The sequence below is a fragment of the Euprymna scolopes genome, chromosome 2 (assembly GCF_053919585.1).
Source record: "Euprymna scolopes isolate OS-2025 chromosome 2, ASM5391958v1, whole genome shotgun sequence".
Lineage (NCBI taxonomy): Eukaryota > Metazoa > Mollusca > Cephalopoda > Sepiida > Sepiolidae > Euprymna > Euprymna scolopes.
Window position 1 is genome coordinate 162,006,091 of NC_136483.1, and position 17,730 is coordinate 162,023,820.

Below are 17,730 nucleotides of genomic sequence, written 5' to 3' on the forward strand. Positions count from 1 at the left end.
ATTTGAAATTTTATAAGAAATACATGTTTACGAAATTATAAAAAAATAAAAGTTTTTTTTTTTTTTAATTTTAAAAATAAAAGTTTTTTATTTGAAATTATATGATAAATATGTTTATGAAAGTATACAACTAAATAAAAAGAAAGATCGGAAAACTGTAATAAAAGAAGAAGTACATGTAGAGGGGAGATACAGGCGTGAGAGGAAAAAGTGAAGGAACTTATTTTCCTTGTTACCACTTCCAGTAGTACTATGCCGAAAATTACGTTAGCTGACTATAGTTGCACATTGAAATAGGTGTCAATGAGGATTAAATTTTTTACAGAATTTAAAGACACTATTAAAATTTTTCTTAAACGCCATCTGGGGTCGCTAGGAGCAATTATCGGTTAGGTTCATAAAATAAATGAAATCATATTAGAACATTAAGAAGCAAAATTTACTTTTTAAGAATAGATTTTCTTGATTTCATAAACAAAAAATGAAATTAAACAAAAAATATCTCAGTGAAGAATGTATTTAAAAGAAGGTTTTAACATCTATATAACATTCTGCTCGTTCCATCCTTAGTTCGGTACATAGAAACGGTACATAAAAAGGGAACATTCGAAAGAAAAAGGGCAAAAAAGGAAAAATATTGTCTGCCAAGAGATGCTGGACTTAAGGAGTAAATTAAAGATTGTCTCTTACAATGTGATTTTATTATTTGTATTGAACTATGTAGCACAATAATACTTTCTGTATATTTATTGTTACTTATTAATTTATCTCATTTGGGTTACTTTTATATTTAAAATACAGTAGATACTATTATCATATGAATGTTAAGAAACTCCTATATGCTATATATCATTGGTTTTTCTGTCAAAAAAACTAATTACTTGCGCTCTCTATAAAAATATCAGCTTCATCAAAACATACTTGTTGATTCAATATATTTCTCTTTACGTAGAATTTCCACGGATCCTGCCAATTATTATTCTTACTGGTATTTTTTTTTTTTAAATAATTAAATTCATTTGTTTACCAATATGTAGTTTAAAAAAAACAAAAAAATTATGAAAACACCACTGCGCTAACAGTTTTTTTTAAATTAATTCCTTGACCTCATATTTAAAATGTTATTTTAAACTTTTTTTTTTTTCAAAGAAAAAAAATTGTGAACATGACGATATTTGAAATCATTTCCGACCAGCATATCTACTGGGACATCCTAAGTGGGGAGTTTTTCAGCGAGATGTTTGTTAACATCACATTTAAATTTCTGTGTGTTGGTAATTACATAAACCCCATCTAACGAGGTGGGTGTCATTGGCCGAATGGATAGAGTTGCAGCTTATAGAATTGGTCATGTCCAGTTCAAATCTTATTGATTATTTTTGTACTAAAACTGTTGTGAGTGGTAGGAGCCCATTATTTCACTCCAGACGAGATAACAACTTGTGTTCTATTAATCGTATGAAATGAATCTTTTATAATAGGTACTGTTTTAACATTAAATCATGCCAAAGATGTTAATTTGCCATAGGATAGACCAATTAAACGAAATAATAGAAGGCAACAAAGATGACGGAATGTTACCCAAGCATGCAAGTAACCAATAGCAAAAAAGCTGAAATCGAGATGAATTTACCAACCTATCCCATCTCCACTGGTGTGTGTGTGTGCGTGTGTGTGCGCAATCAGGAAAAGGGCATCGCAAAATAAACTAGAACTTTTTACTTAAAAACAACCCCAATCAGTTTCAGTTAAGAAGACCAGAGTTAAAAGAAAGACACCTAGAGTGTATATAGGACGGAAGGAGACAGGAAGTCATTCTTTGATGAATGAAAGGTCATCTAACTCCTGTGCACCCATCATGAATCATTTAAAATCTTCTACGGCAAAATGGCATTTTCAGTTTTCAGAGAGAACCATCATAAGAGGGAAAAGAAAGGCAAGGTAAGACAAGATAGAAAAAGGAAGAGAGAAAAAGCAGAAAAAGAGAAAGAAAAATAAAACGAGATAGGGAGAGAGAGGGAGGGAGAAAAAGAAAGAGAAATAAAATCAGAATTAAGAGAAAAACACTGAGTGCACATATGTGAGGGGGGAAGGAGACAGGAAGTCATTTTTTTATGAAACAAAAAGACATCTAACTTCCTTTTTCTTATCATGAATCGTTTGATGTCTTAATCTTCACAGCAAAATAAGATTTTCAGTTTTCAGACAGAACTGCCATAAGAGGGAAAAGAAAGGCAATGCAACACAAGATAGAAAGAGGAATAGAGAAAAAATGGTAAAGTGAGAGAGAGATAGAGAGATAGAGAGAGAGAGAGGAAGAAAGATTTAAAAATTCAACCAAATAGTAACAAAAAAATAAGTAGGTAAGGCTGTAGTGATTTGGCAGAAACCAGTTTTTTCCTGTTTAAAAAAATAAGCAGACTTCAACCAAAAATTGAAGAATTCATATCCATGTAAGGCTTTCGTGATTTAAGCAGAAATGCTCTTTTTCTGGATTTAAAAAAAAAAGAATGACCCCCAAAAATCAAAGAACTTGTATCTCTAATTACTCATTGTATATATTTATATTCATTCTAATATTTAAGGAGTAAAACCCCTTTATTTTACTCATTTCCATACAAGGTCGAGTGTGAGTTTGATGAAATTGTTTCTGTGGAATGAATAAAATTTGAACTTGGCACATCCAGGTTCCTATTCAGTGCCGTTAACTACTTAGCCACTGTCGCCACCCAAAGCAAACCCTTTATAACTCAATACCAAACTCGTTTATTAATGGCTAGAATTATTTGCTGAGATGTTTTTCAAATAACAAGGAGATCAATGTGTCCTAGTAATCTTTAACTGTCAATCCACATATACTATACTATCATCTTTGTTGCCTTTTATACATCCTTCTGAAATTAATGGATTGATTCAAATGAATTAGTATGACGACATGTGGCTTTAAGAAAAAAAAGGCACACACGTGCACATTCAAAAGCATCATCATATTTTTTTCTCTGAAATTGTGAAACCATCGCCAGGAGGAGGCGAATGAATCCACGGAAGAAACCATACAAGCACCCATCGAGGTCCAAGGATATCAAGGAGATTTGTTTTCCAACCAACGTTGTTAATGATTATCTTCTTCTTTCTTTCATGTTGTGTTTGGCCGGTGATGACCTGCATCAGCTGGATTTGCGAGAGCCACAAAAAGATGAGAAGCAACAGGAAACCGAGGGAACTGAGGGTCGTTATGAGAAACGTATAAGTGTCGTACAATAGAAACACATACCCAAAATGCGGCATAAAGAAAGAAATCACGTTGAACACTCCAAGCTCTCCTTTTACTGTCACTACAAACTGGTAGTTAAATAAATTACAGTAGATGGCGGTAATTGTCATGTATATTAACATAACAAAATAATAACGGTGATTTTTGTAGCCGATACAGTAACCAGCGAACCAACAGTGATGGTCTCTCTTCAGAATACATACGTCACAGATAACACAGTGGTGCGAGCGAGGCGGCACTTTCACCTGGCACGTTTTACAGTATCTCCAGTCGTCGCTCAAAAGAATCGGAGGCTGATTGTCAGTTTTTATTGATGTATCAGTCGTGATGAGGCGAAACATGTTGCTGTAGATCTGGAAGGACATAACCAGCATGAAAACCCAGTGGGCAATGACGGTAGAGCTAGTTTCTGAATAGTACGTAGGCAAGATCAAAATTAGCTCATACCACATCAGGAACAATCCACCCAGTGTAAAAATGGATAAGGCCATACGATCATTAAGGGTCTTTGGCCATGGCCACCTCCAAGATGCACACCGGAAGTCTACAAAATAATAGTAAATTGTGAAATTGAGTCAATCAGTATAAAAAAAAATGACTTTAATGCATTTTTGAAAAACTTTGGTAAAGTTTAAAGGTCAATGTTAGAGAAGAAAAAAAATTATGTCTATGGTATTAAAAATGATTTTATGTTGTTTTTGTTAAATATTATTAAATGCTATATTATTTGCATTTAAAATCAAGTTAGAATTATGCATGTAATATTGAGAAAAGCATGTTTGAAACGTGTTGACTTTACATGAATAAATTAAATCAACACAAATGACCACCGAATTTAATGCAAAATCGTTACTCACCCTAATAATAAAAAGCTGGGGTAATGGTTAAAAGTCGCAGTCAAAGAAATTGTGAGAAAATAATTGTATAAGCATTAAAAATGGTTTTATGTTGTTGTTTTTTGTTAAATATTACCAAATGGGGGATCATTTCCATTTAAAATCCATTTAGTATGCATGTAAAATTTAGAAAAGCAGGCTTCAAATGTGCCAAAATTATGCAAATAAGTTAAATCAAATCAAAACAAAATGACCAACGAGTTTGATCTGATGCTGCGTTTAAAAACGGAACCGAAATTTTAACTTGAGATGTTTCCACATTTAATAAAATTTAATAATCATAATAAATCAATAATACTTAATAATAATAATTTTAATTAATAAAAATTAATAATATTTATTAAGAATATAAATTAATAATACTTAATAATAATGTAAATTAATAATATTCAATGATAATAATATAAATTAATATTTAATAATAATAATATAAATTTATAATATTTAATAATAATGATATAAATTAATGTTATTTATTAATAATAATATAAATTAATAATATTTCATAATAATACAAATTAATAATATTAATTAATATTTTTAATAATATAAATTAATATTTAATAAAAATTAATAATATTAAATAATATAAATCATTAATATTTATTAATAATATAAATTAATGATATTTAATAATATTAGTTAATAATATTTATTAATAATAATATAACTAATAATATTCAATAATAATAATATAAATTAATATTTGATAATAATAATAATAATATCAATTAATAATATTTAATAATAATATGAATTAATATTTAATAATAACGTAAATTAATAATATTTAATAATAATAATATGAATTAATAATATTTGATAATATAAATTAATAATATTGAATAATAATATAAATTAATAATATTTGATAATAATATAAATTAATGATATTTATTAATAATAATATAAATTAATAATATTTCATAATAATACAAACAAATTAATAATATTAATTAATATTTTTAATAATATAAATTAATATTTAATAATAATATAAATTAATAATATTTAATAATATAAATCATTAATATTTATTAATAATATAAATTAATAATATTAGTTAATAATATTTACTAATAATAATATAACTAATAATATTCAATAATAATAATATAAATTAATATTTGGTAATAATAATAACAATAATAATAATAATATAAATTAATAATATTTAATAATAATATGAATCAATAATATTTAATAATAATATGAATTAATAATAGTTAATAATAATAATATGAATTAATAATATTTGATAATAATATAAATTAATAATATTTAATAATAATATAAATTAATAATATTTGATAATAATATAAATTAATAATATTTAATAATAATATAAATTAATAATATTAGTTAATAATTTTTACTAATAATAATATAACTAATAATATTCAATAATAATAATATAAATTAATATTTGATGATAATAATAATAACAATAATAATAGTAATAATATAAATTAATAATATTTAATAATAATATGAATCAATAATATTTAATAATAATATGAATTAATAATAGTTAATAATAATAATATGAATTAATAATATTTGATAATAATATAAATTAATAATATTTAATAATAATATAAATTGATAATATTTGATAATAATATAAATTAATAATATTTAATAATAATATAAATTAATAATATTAGTTAATAATTTTTACTAATAATAATATAACTAATAATATTCAATAATAATAATATAAATTAATATTTGATGATAATAATAATAACAATAATAATAGTAATAATATAAATTAATAATATTTAATAATAATATGAATCAATAATATTTAATAATAATATGAATTAATAATAGTTAATAATAATAATATGAATTAATAATATTTGATAATAATATAAATTAATAATATTTAATAATAATATAAATTGATAATATTTGATAATAATATAAATTAATAATATTTAATAATAATATAAATTAATAATATTAGTTAATAATATTTACTAATAATAATATAACTAATAATATTCAATAATAATAATATAAATTAATATTTGATAATAATAATAATAATAATAATAATAATATAAATTAATAATATTTAATAATAATATGAATCAATAATATTTAATAATAATATAAATTAATAATATTTAATAATAATAATATGAATTAATAATATTTGATAATAATATAAATTAATAATATTTGATAATAATATAAATTAATAATATTTAATAATAATGATATAAATTAATAATATGTAGCAAAAACAGCAAAATCATTTTAATGACTATCCTGAATTTGGGTTATTTTCTAACCACGACCTTTAAACATTACCAAAACTTTAACAAATCAATAGACAAGATCACAATGTTGAATTTTGTACTTAAAGATAAGTATGTGTTGTCTGCCCTTCCTACAGCTGAGAGGAGAGAGAGTGACATCAGAACGGGAAGAGGATGAGGCTACTTCTGCTTCTATCTTGCTGTTTCTCTTTTCTCTGGAATTTTGAAAGAGACAGATATGTTTGCTAACAGTTAAAGTCTAGACTAGTATTTCCCAACCTTTTTACCTTTGTGGGATCCTTCCAATAATAGTGATGCCCTGAGAAATCACTACATAAGAAATTTCTTCTTTTTTTTTTAAATTATGGGTCATCACTTACCAAGGCCAAAAGCACTTGAAGATAAGGATTAATGAAATGGACTGATAGTAAGCTGAAGTATGAGAAACATTATGAGACCATTAAAAATAATTTTTATTACTTTGGGGGACGGTTTACGAAAAATATTTGTTGGCACTGAAGTTGAAGATGACTATGTTGTAATTTCCAGGGAAGCAGGTCCATAGAAATAGGTTCCACAAACAGGAATCCCCTGCAAAGAAGCTATGTACATCGAAATTCTACTTGACGTTATACACATAGAGAAAGGTAAATAGGACGAGTTATTACTGTGAATGTCTCATAAATAGCAAATAGGGATTGTACCTAAATCGAGTACTTTCTAAAGAGTACTTTGAGTGTCACCTCCCTGAATGCAGCAGCAGTATTTTATTTTAGGGTGCATCTGACCCTTACATAGAGGATTCTGTCAAAGGTCAGGAACTTTCTGAAACGCTAGAATGATACAACCCAGCTGTGCTATTAAAAAAGTGCTCAGCCGAAGTAGCTCCAGTTCTCTCCAAACTCTACAACAAATGCCTTAATGAATCATGCTTTCCGGGCTGTTGGAAAACCGCTTCTGTGGTACCAATATTCAAGAATTCTGGCGAAAGAACTGACCCATCAAATTATCACCCCATTAGCCTCCTCCCACTTTTCGCCAAAATATTTGAGACCATAATTAACCATGCTCTAGTCCGGCACCTTACAGATGCTAAACTTCTGACTGACAAACAATATGGATTTAGACAAGCCCGTTCCACAGCTGACATCCTCACTGTAATCTCTGAACGTATATACCATTCACTGAACAAAGCAGGGGAAGGCAGAGCGGTAGCTCTAGATATATCTAAGGCTTTTGACAGGGTATGGCACAAGGGTCTCCTCAGGAAAATTAAATCATACGGTATCACTGGTAGAATACTTAGCATAATTAAATCCTTCTTAGATAAGAGAAAAATCCAGGTTGTCCTCGACGGTCGTACATCTAAACAGTGTGATATAAATGCGGGAGTGCCTCAGGGGTCTATCCTTGGACCTCTATTGTTCCTGATATTTATTAATGACCTCCCCGACAAAACTGCCTCTGAGATGGGTATATATGCTGATGACACCACGCTCTATAACAGGCATGACAGGCAAACAAATGAACACATATCTAAAGAAATGGCAAAAACACTAGAGGATGACCTCCAATCTGTAGTGGAATGGGAACATAAATGGATGGTCACATTCAATGCTGCCAAGACCAAACTGGTTTCCTTCAGTAACTACAAGAAACCTTCTCTGCCACCAATAGCAATGGCCAGTGACTCCCTGTCTGAGAGTACATCTTTAAAACTGCTTGGCCTAACGTTCACAGGAAACATGAGCTGGAACAATTATATTGAAAACATTGCCAGGGCCGCTGCAAAAAAGGTAGACTCTCTCTCCCGTGCTAGAAAACTACTGACACCTGAAAGTATCCTGTATCTCTATAAGGCCACCATTCGCCCATGTATGGAGTATTGTTGTCACATCCGGGCTGGTGCGTCTGCTACTAGTCTCTCGCTCCTAGACAAGGTTCAAAAAAGAGTCGCCAATCTGATAGGCCCTGAACTGGCATCTAAGCTTCAGCCTCTGTCCCATCGACGAAACGTTGCAGCCCTCTGCTTGTTCTACAAGTATTTTAATGGTGAATGCTCTGACGAACTCCAGACACTTGTACCCCCACGACGCAGACACCCTCGACAAACCCGACAGGCAGCTAAATCCCACCCCCACACAGTAGAGATCCCTAGATGTAAAAGATCTTTCTACTCCAGTAGTTTCTTCCCCAGAACCACTAGACTCTGGAATTCCATTCCAGGATCCTGCTTCCCTAACTGTACTGACATGCAGAAGTTCAAGTGCAACGTGAACCAACATCTTGCTGCCCAAATCCCTACATAGTGCTCCAGTAGTTGCTGACTCTGATAGTAGCCCCCTACACCTGAGTGGCAATGTACCTTGTTTGGGTGAAAATGTAATAAAAAAAAAAATTAAAAAAAAAAAACAACATTTTTCCAACGACCTTAGATACAGATTTGATGTAAATCATCCACTTCATGTCTCCAGCAAAAGCCCATCAAGGAGTCATTTTTGAACTTTGTCTAAGCAGGAATGAGCACCTTCCAGATGTAGCAGAAGTACTCCATCTTAGAACGTATTTGACTCTAGGGATTGCATCAGAATTTATGTACTTTCTGGAGCAGTAGAATGATCCAAGCATTTTTCCAGCAACCTGAGCAACAGATTGTCTCTTACAATGTGATTTTATTATTTGTATTGAACTATGTAGCACAATATTACTTTCTGTATATTTATTGGTATTTATTAATTTATCTCATTTGGGTCACTTTTAATATTTAAAATACAGTGGATACTATTGTCATATAAATGTTAAGAAACCCATATTTGCTGCGTGTTATTGGTTTTTCTGTCCAGAAAACTAATTATTTCACTATCCAGAAAAATATCAGCTTTATCAAAACATATTTGTTGATTCAATGTTTCTCATTACGTTGAATTTCCACGGATTCTCCTAATTATTATTCTTACTACTTTTTTTTTTTTTTTTTTTTAAATAATTAAATTCATTTGTTTCCCAATATGTATTAAAAATTTTTTTTTTTTTTTAGAAAACATCACTGCACTGACAGTTTTTTTTTTTTTCATTCCTTGACCTCATATTTAAAATGTTATCTGAGCAACAGATCTTAGCAACACCAGTGAGGGAAACCAGTACAAATAATTTTTAAAAATAAATAAATAAAAACAAGAATTGAAATGAAATCCAATATGAAGATATCGAAGAAAACCTGATGATGACGATTCTTTCTACACAAAACATAAAAAAAAAATTCTGATCAAGATATCACATCAACTTTTCTTTTTTTTTTTGTAACATAGGCATCACCACTTATCAAGGCACAGATGCCACTCGAGGATAAGAGTTAAAGAGTGTACAGTAGTCAATTGGACAATATAGTAATCGTTAGTAATGGAAATTCGGTAAATTTGTTAACTTACATGGAACGGCTCATCAAAAATTTGTTTACATTGGAGTTGAAGACAACCATATTGTAGTCAACTGGAAAGCAAGCAAATCGAATACAGTTCCATAGGCGTGCAGTCCTAAGAAAGAAACTTTGTTCGTGAAATCTACGTTTAGGTTTAAGCACAGATAAAGAGTGGGGCAAATTATTGATAGTGGTTTCAACTAGAAGGGTGTTTCTCATAATAAATGTTTAAACTTGTAAAGAGACATTATGGACACCCTGTGTATATTTTATTTACAATAATAATTATAGATTTTTAGGTTAGCTATACTTTCACTCCCACATTCATTTCAAGGACAAAACAAGTCTCTCTCGGCATGTTCATAGTCTGTCTATTTCTTCCAATCTCTGCTTTTATTATTCTATTAAGCAGGCTGTCCAGTATTGGCTGGTCGTAAAATGTGTTTAAATATATTTTAATCCATGCAGATGCTGTATTTATTATTATAGAGCCAATTTCATATTTATTATTATAAAGCCAATTCTCTATATTTATCATTATATTGTACCCAATATATATTAGTGAATTCAAAAGTTAAAAAAATATGACTTGAGTGCCATCAGCTAGAATCAAAACCAAAACATATAGCTTCGAGCATTATTCTTTACCATCTGAGCTAAGTTAAACCTATGAATGTATGTTTGTATATGCATAGGAGATAACTATTTAGTTGACTTATTCCAATATTTTTTTTTAATTTTGACCCCTTGTCGGCTATTTTTAGCAACTAAAAACTGAATCAAATTTGTTCCACAGGTCCGAATCCCCTGTATATCAAGTTTTAAATCTGTAGACCAAAAATTAACAGAGTAGTTTGGTAGAGACCATTCTGCTTGCAGACAGACAAGGTCACTTATATATATATATATATATATATATATATATATATATATATATATATATATATATATATATAGTCTAAAGAAGTTTTGAATAAAAAAATGCAAAAATAAAAATAAAGAATGCAATTAAAATTCCTGGAGGGAAAAAAAATTATTAATTTTAACCTATCGCAGACTAAGCACCTACAAAATCTGATTCCTAAAAAGTTTATAATGACCAAAGAGCATTCATTTATATATGGATGAAAAAAAAAGAAAAAAAGAGGCTTTAACTAAAATTGTTAAACAGAAATAGACTTAGCACTTGCATAAATCAATTTTGCAAAAGTCTTCAATTTTAAAACAGAATTTAACTACATAAGGACGAAAATATATATATATATATATATATATATATATATATATGCATATATATATATATATATATATATATATATATATATATATATATATATATATATAGAGAGAGAGAGAGAGAGAGAGAGAGAGAGAGAGACTTATATGTAATATACTGAGTTCGTGTAATTCAGTAAATTTTCATATAATAATAGGTTTTAAGTCAAAAATGGTTGACTTAAGGATTAAGCTACAAAATTATCACACTTCATAATTAAGCATTAATATACTGTGTGCAAAATCAAGACTTCAAGAACAAGGTGTTGATGGCAACAAAAAGTGTATTTCATTTTACGTTACAATTGTTTTAATGTCTAGTTCGACAATTTCAAGCATTATATCGTTTGAAAATTTTCAAAAACCAACATTTCTTCAGACTTTATGAATAAACACACTTTAGGCAATGTAGCATTTTTTGAATAGAAAGAAAAAAAGGCGGGGGGAATCCCTAATGGGAAAAGCATGCGATAAACAATTACCTTACCTTCAAAATATGCTACAAGGCCATTCGAGGATAAGGGTTAATGAATGTAAGGTGGTAGTGTAATAATCGTTTATGGTGTAAATTAGGTAGAATTTGATTATTTATGGAGATGGCTCAACAAGAACTTGTTTACACTAGATTTGAAGGCTACCATGTTGTATTCAACCGGGAAGCAGGCCAACGGAACAGTGTTCCACAAGAGCTTTGTCATGTAGCTGATGCAACTGTATTAAACTTATATGTAGTTTTACTAGTTTGTTTTTTTGAGGGGTGGTAAAACTTGGACTTAGGGTTAGTGGTAGGGTAAATATTTGTTTTACAAATTTTTCAGCATGTTGAGCGATAATTTCTGCCTCCATTTTGGATTTAGTGTCGATAAGACAGCTTTCAGCAAGATAAAATTTTTAAATAGAAAATATCAAACAGTTTCCACACATCAAAAGTACACGGGTCGATAAAGAATTTCATTCTACTGTGTTTGCTATAAATAATTTGTTTATATTTTATAAGTTCTCTAGACTGTTAACTATAGGATGAAATGATAAAATTGTTTCCCTAGAAAAAATGACATGATTCCATTTCCATTTGATGAAAACCGGTTTTCTTATTTTGTTGTAGACCATCTACTAGTTGTCCAGTTGTGTACAAATCCCAAGAATGATAGAATCATATCTGAAAGTGACACAACGTTCAACGAGGGAGATTGGGCATGCGCCGCTGTACCACTCATGCTCTTCACCGATCCAAGTTATGACAACAGGACCATTGCCAGCACCCTCAACATGCAAATCCAGATGGTTCAACACTTGAGGGCACAGTTCAAAGAAGTTTCTGGCCACGGTTATGGTCTTTGGTGTGGTTTCAAATGAGGGCCACATCATGCCTCCTCACATCTTCGAAGTTGGCTTTAAAATTAACACCAAAGTTTACCTGGATCTGCTGAAGAGTGTGGTGATCCCTTGGTGGCCACTGTCAGAACCCTGGTGTGACAGTAGGATTTGGTGCTGGCCCATAAGTCCAAAGAGACCCAGGTTTGGCTTCAGGAGAGCTACGACTTCATACCCTTCTCTTATTGGTTCCCCTCCTCCCCTGACCTGAACCTGCTAGACTATTTTGTTTGGGCATACATCAAGAACATCACCAACATGACCTCCCACAACAACAAAACCAGCCTGATTGCCACCATCCGCCAAGTATTTGCCAAGCTCCTGCCGGTGCTTGTGGAAAAGACATGCTCCCAGTTCTGGACCTGTATCGGAGCAGTGATTTAGGCTGACGGCAGCTACATTGAATAGATGTCAGCTCTACTACATAATCAAGTTACTTGAATTGATTTTTTTCAATAAAAGTTTTAAAATAAAGCTGTGGTATTATTTCTTTAGGGCAAGACATTTATTGTCCCACCCTGTATTTTGAATCTGGACTTTTACCGGAAACAATAAATTGGAAGTGAAGGAGGAGGAGAAAGAAGAAACATTATTTAACTGACCGTATGTATCCGGTGTTATCTGGGAATCTTTTTATTTTCATTTTAGTTTTTTATCTTTTTTTAAACTATGCCATCTTTTTTTTTTGTTTTGTTTTCTTACTAAATTATTATATTTTTTTAATCATATTTCAAAAGTTTAATTTAATCACTATGATATTGTTTAATCATTAAATTATTATTTGAACCAAATTGTTATAAAACTATGACTAATTTTCTTAAGATAATGTTGTTTTAATTTCTATTTATAAAATTATTGGGTGAGTGAACAGCTTTCCAAAACGTTTGATCTTTTGATTAAATTGAAGATTTGCCCTTTTGAAGCCATCTTGATAAATTTATAGTTTTTCACTGAAAATGGCAGACGACTGTGAAATCCTTCATGACTGAGACAATTTTTATTTTTGTTTCTATCCAAACTTTTTGGGGGAGCTGGATTTTCCCCACATTAAAACCCGGGTTAAGATCACAGTGTAGTATTTGTTCTGGTGCTGCTAGTGCTACACTTAGGTTGATTTGTCCTTAGTCAATGTAGGGGAGACCCTTCTGTACTAAGGCAATTTTTATTTGGTACTCATGCACTTATTGATCCGTGCTGAAATAATAACGTTATTATTTAAAAATCCATTTTTAACATGGGGAGAGGAGGGTGTTTTGTACCTATTCTGTACTTTAACCTTACAATTGAATAAAAAACATATCATAAAACTTTAATTAAACTTGGAAATACGATTTAAAAAATAGCGCGGATCAGTAAGTGCATTAGTACCTTTTATTTTTGCCTACTTCCAGAGTGCCCCCTTTTGGGGAGCTAGTTGTCCCCCACTTTAAAAACGACCCTGTGTCACATTTTGCTTTCGTGGAGAAGTAAATAAAAAGAATAGAAGAAGAAGAAGAAGAAGAAGAAAAGAAGAAGAAGAAGTCTATTGTCATTGATGGTAGCTTGCTCTTGTAAATTCGGAATAGTGGCGTCTAGGTTAGATCGACAAATAAATAAATAAATAAATAAATAAAAAATATTGCTTTGTTTACAAATAAATAAGAATGTACTGTGATGGATTTAATTTCGTGATTAAATTATTTTTTTAAATGGGATTTTAAAATTTTCGTTTTATACAATTGGTTTTTGAATTCGATAAATAACTGATTTCTACGTGTTAACCCATATAAGCGATCAGTGTTTTACACAATTTTATTAAAATAGAGATTAGTGATAGTTTGGATTAATTTACAGGTTTATCTAACAGATAAAAGAGATTAATAAGATTAGGTAATTAATCCATTATCAAATATTAAAGCTGTGTAGTTAGTCTGCACAAAAGAGCATGTGCTAATTACTATTTCTACTTACTAACTACGGATGAGACTTACAAAGGACACACGTCGAATTAGCGTTATCACACGAATACAAAAAAAATAAAGGCGCTATAGAACGTACTACTATAATTCGGAAGAACCTTTATTCATTCATTTATTAATAACTTTGTGCAATTTAATACTTCAGCATTATATTTTAATGCTTTTAAAGTGAAAGTAATAACAACACCAACGGTAGTGAAAGTAAGGACGGGACACGTAGTCATGGTAAAAATGCTGATTTTTTTGTGGGATAAGAGAATGTTTGTTTTAATATTTTTTTTTTTTAATAATATTAAGCCGTTCTAATAATACCAACCTCCATGACCATTCCCGACTTGAGACTTTATCATTTTCGTTTAATTTAAAATGACCAAGTCTAAGTTTTGCAGATGATGGAAATGTTCTTTTCTAATCTTCCAATATTAAAGAGTTCTACCGTATACCACTCTCCTTCTCTTTCTCTCTCTTATCTTTCTCTTATTCTCTTTTTTCTCCGTCTTTCTGTCTTTTTTTTATCTAATTCCTTTTTTACTTTATTTCTCTCTCCCTTCCTGCCTCTCTTCGTTTCTCTCATCTCTCTCTCTCTCTCTCTCTCTCTCTGTCCTTATCTTTCTTTCTCTCTCTTCAACTCCCTTTATTTTCTCTTTCTGTTTCGTTTTATTCCTTTACTTCTCTTTCTTTTAAAGTTTTTTTTTTCCTTTCCTTCCGATTTTTATCTTTTCCTCCTACTGTTTCTGGCTTTCTGCGATTAACAGCTTTATACTAACACCTGGTGACCAACATACCTTATTTCATATTTAATTAGCCTACATTAAAAAACGACCCTGGTGTCTAACTCTGTCCCGTGGGGAGGCATAGTAAATAGGTACATTATAAAGTAGTGCTGCTACACTTGTTGTTGTTGTTGTTGTTGTTGTACCATTATGCGGGTACTACCGCCTTGTCGCCTATCCATGCATATCACATTATATAGAAAGAGATGGTAACACCGCTGGGTGGTGCACCGGCAACCCGCTGCAAGAGTTCAACTTGGTGAACAAGCAATGTTTGCAGCAGCAAATGGTGACATCTGAAATGTGTGCGATACGAAGTTGCGCCTTGTGAATCGAATCACCTAGAAAAAACAATTTGTAGCTGGGGCTGGCCCAGGCCTCCAAGAGTGGCCTCTGGCTGACTCAATTCTAATGAGCAAAGTGACTTTAGGTAGGGACAAAAATGAAAGAATAAAGATAGGGAGACATAGTTTCGAAAACCGATTTATCATAATTTTTTGTCAGTTTCCGACTACTCTTTGATTGTATTTGAAAGATTAAAGACTAAAGTTAATTTCCAAAATTTATGCATACCTAGATACTAGTATCCGAGTTTTGCCAACGACGATATATATATATATATATATATATATATATATATATATATATATATATATATATATATATATATATAAAGCTGAACGTCTGTGTGTGTGTGTGTGTGTGTGTGTGTGTGTGTGTGTGTGTGTGTGGTCACGAATAGGCTCCTATATGGTTGACTATTATAGAAAACTGATCACATATAATGATAGAAGATGTATCGATGATACACAGGAATGGATATGTTTGATCTGGCAGAACAGTGGTTCATTAAAACTGTGGGGTCTGTGTTCGCGCCTGGTCCACAAAGTATGGAAATAAAAAATTTAAAAATAGAAAAAAAAACGTTTACAAGGGTTTTTGATATAGATGTACATAATAATACTTTGATAAGTATGTTTCAACTTAAGTAGGGATGGTATAATAAAAGTGTGGGGTCTGCGTTCGTGCCTGGCCTCCATAGAATGGAAATAGGCAAAAACTTTAATAAAGACTTTTCATATCTATCTGCATAAGTATACTTTGATAATTATGTTTCAGTTTGAAGAAAAATGGTATAATAAAATTATGGGATGTTCGTTCGCACCTGACCTCCATAGAATGGAAATATGTCAGAAAGTTTAACAAGGTTTTTTAAATATAGATCCACAGAATATTGTGATAAGTGTTTCAGTGTGAACAAGTATGGTATAATAAATTATGTGGTTTATCTATTTTATTTTTACTTTCATCATATTTTGCTTTGGTTTCGATACCCCCAAATTCGAAGCTATTTCTTTACAACTCTTCCTTTTCATAACCTACCATACTTTTATAAATCAGAGTCCATTTTCTGTAGGCTGTTTTTGAACCCAGTCAATGACGGGTACTTTTGCTAGTATATATATATATATATATATATATATATATATATATATATATATATATATATATATATATATATATATATATAGTCATCGACATACAGTCCTGTTTCGTTGTATCACAACTCATGAGTGCCATGGTTATCTTGCGTTTTTATATACGCACATTCTATTGAGTTTTTAGTTAGCTAATCAGCTTCCTAGGTTCCACCGTGCCCCTCCTAATCAGCCAAGGCACTTACAGAACAAAGTGTGTGTGTGTGTGTGTGTGTGTGTGTGTGTGTGTGTGTGTGTGTGTGTGTGTGTGTGTGTGTTCAGGCATCAGTTTTCGATAGTTGAACACCTAGAAGAACTAATAATATATTTATAATCAGCATATCGCTGGGAATGTTTCAGTTATAGGTTGCATATATTTTGATGGTTTTCATAAAACCTCAAACTGCTAGACTTTGGAATTCCCTCATGGCTCCTTGCTTCCCTGACTGTACTAACATACATAAGTTTAAGTGTAACGTGAACTGACATCTTGCTACTTAGCTCCCTACATAGTGTCTCTGTAAATTTGGTCCAAAATAATAGCCTCTTATGTCAAAATGGCACTGTGCCTTGTTTTAAGTTAAAAAAAACCTAAAAAATTGTAATAATAATAGAATAAAAAGTACACCCCTCCCCCCAAAAAAAAGATGTATTTGAATTGGAATTTTTAAGTTTAAGAAGTCAATATTATGCAGATATTTTTTTAAGCAATATTTTTAGAGATGCGAGTTAGCATCCCTAATCTCTCTATTAATACGATAGCGTGTGTGTTCTTTTGTGTGTCACGCTTACATCCGGGTCGTTTCATTGGGTTCGGTTTCGATTATGGCTGAAGGAACTCAAGTTATATATATATATATATATATATATATATATATATATATATTTTTTTTTTTTTTTTTTTTTTTTTTTTTTTTTCATAAGCTTTTATTTCATTTTCGATTCAAGCTGATGCACCTAAGTCATATGGATATATTATTTTATTTTTGAAATCGTAACTTTAATAAAAATCGA

General features: G+C 30.5%; 1 protein-coding gene across 1 annotated transcript; it reads right to left on the minus strand.

The window, feature by feature from the left end:
- Positions 1-2,579: 2,579 nt before the first annotated feature.
- On the minus strand, positions 2,580-14,947 carry LOC145298061 (putative palmitoyltransferase ZDHHC24). Its single transcript, XM_080144293.1, has 2 exons — positions 14,782-14,947; positions 2,580-3,818 (listed from the first exon to the last, which is right to left on the minus strand). The coding sequence occupies exons 1-2, from the start codon at positions 14,813-14,815 to the stop codon at positions 2,986-2,988; spliced, it is 867 nt and encodes a 288-aa protein (XP_080000419.1). The 5' UTR covers positions 14,816-14,947; the 3' UTR covers positions 2,580-2,985.
- Positions 14,948-17,730: the final 2,783 nt, after the last annotated feature.

What these genes read in the sequence shown, in the direction of transcription:
- LOC145298061 (XM_080144293.1), bottom strand. Translation starts at nt 14,815, where the DNA reads ATGATAAAGTCTCAAGTCGGGAATGGTCATGGAG. An exon ending in AGTCGGGAATGGTCATGGAG is followed by an intron (nt 3,819 to 14,781) that starts GTTGGTATTATT and finishes ATTATTTTGTAG; the next exon opens with ACTTCCGGTGTGCATCTTGG.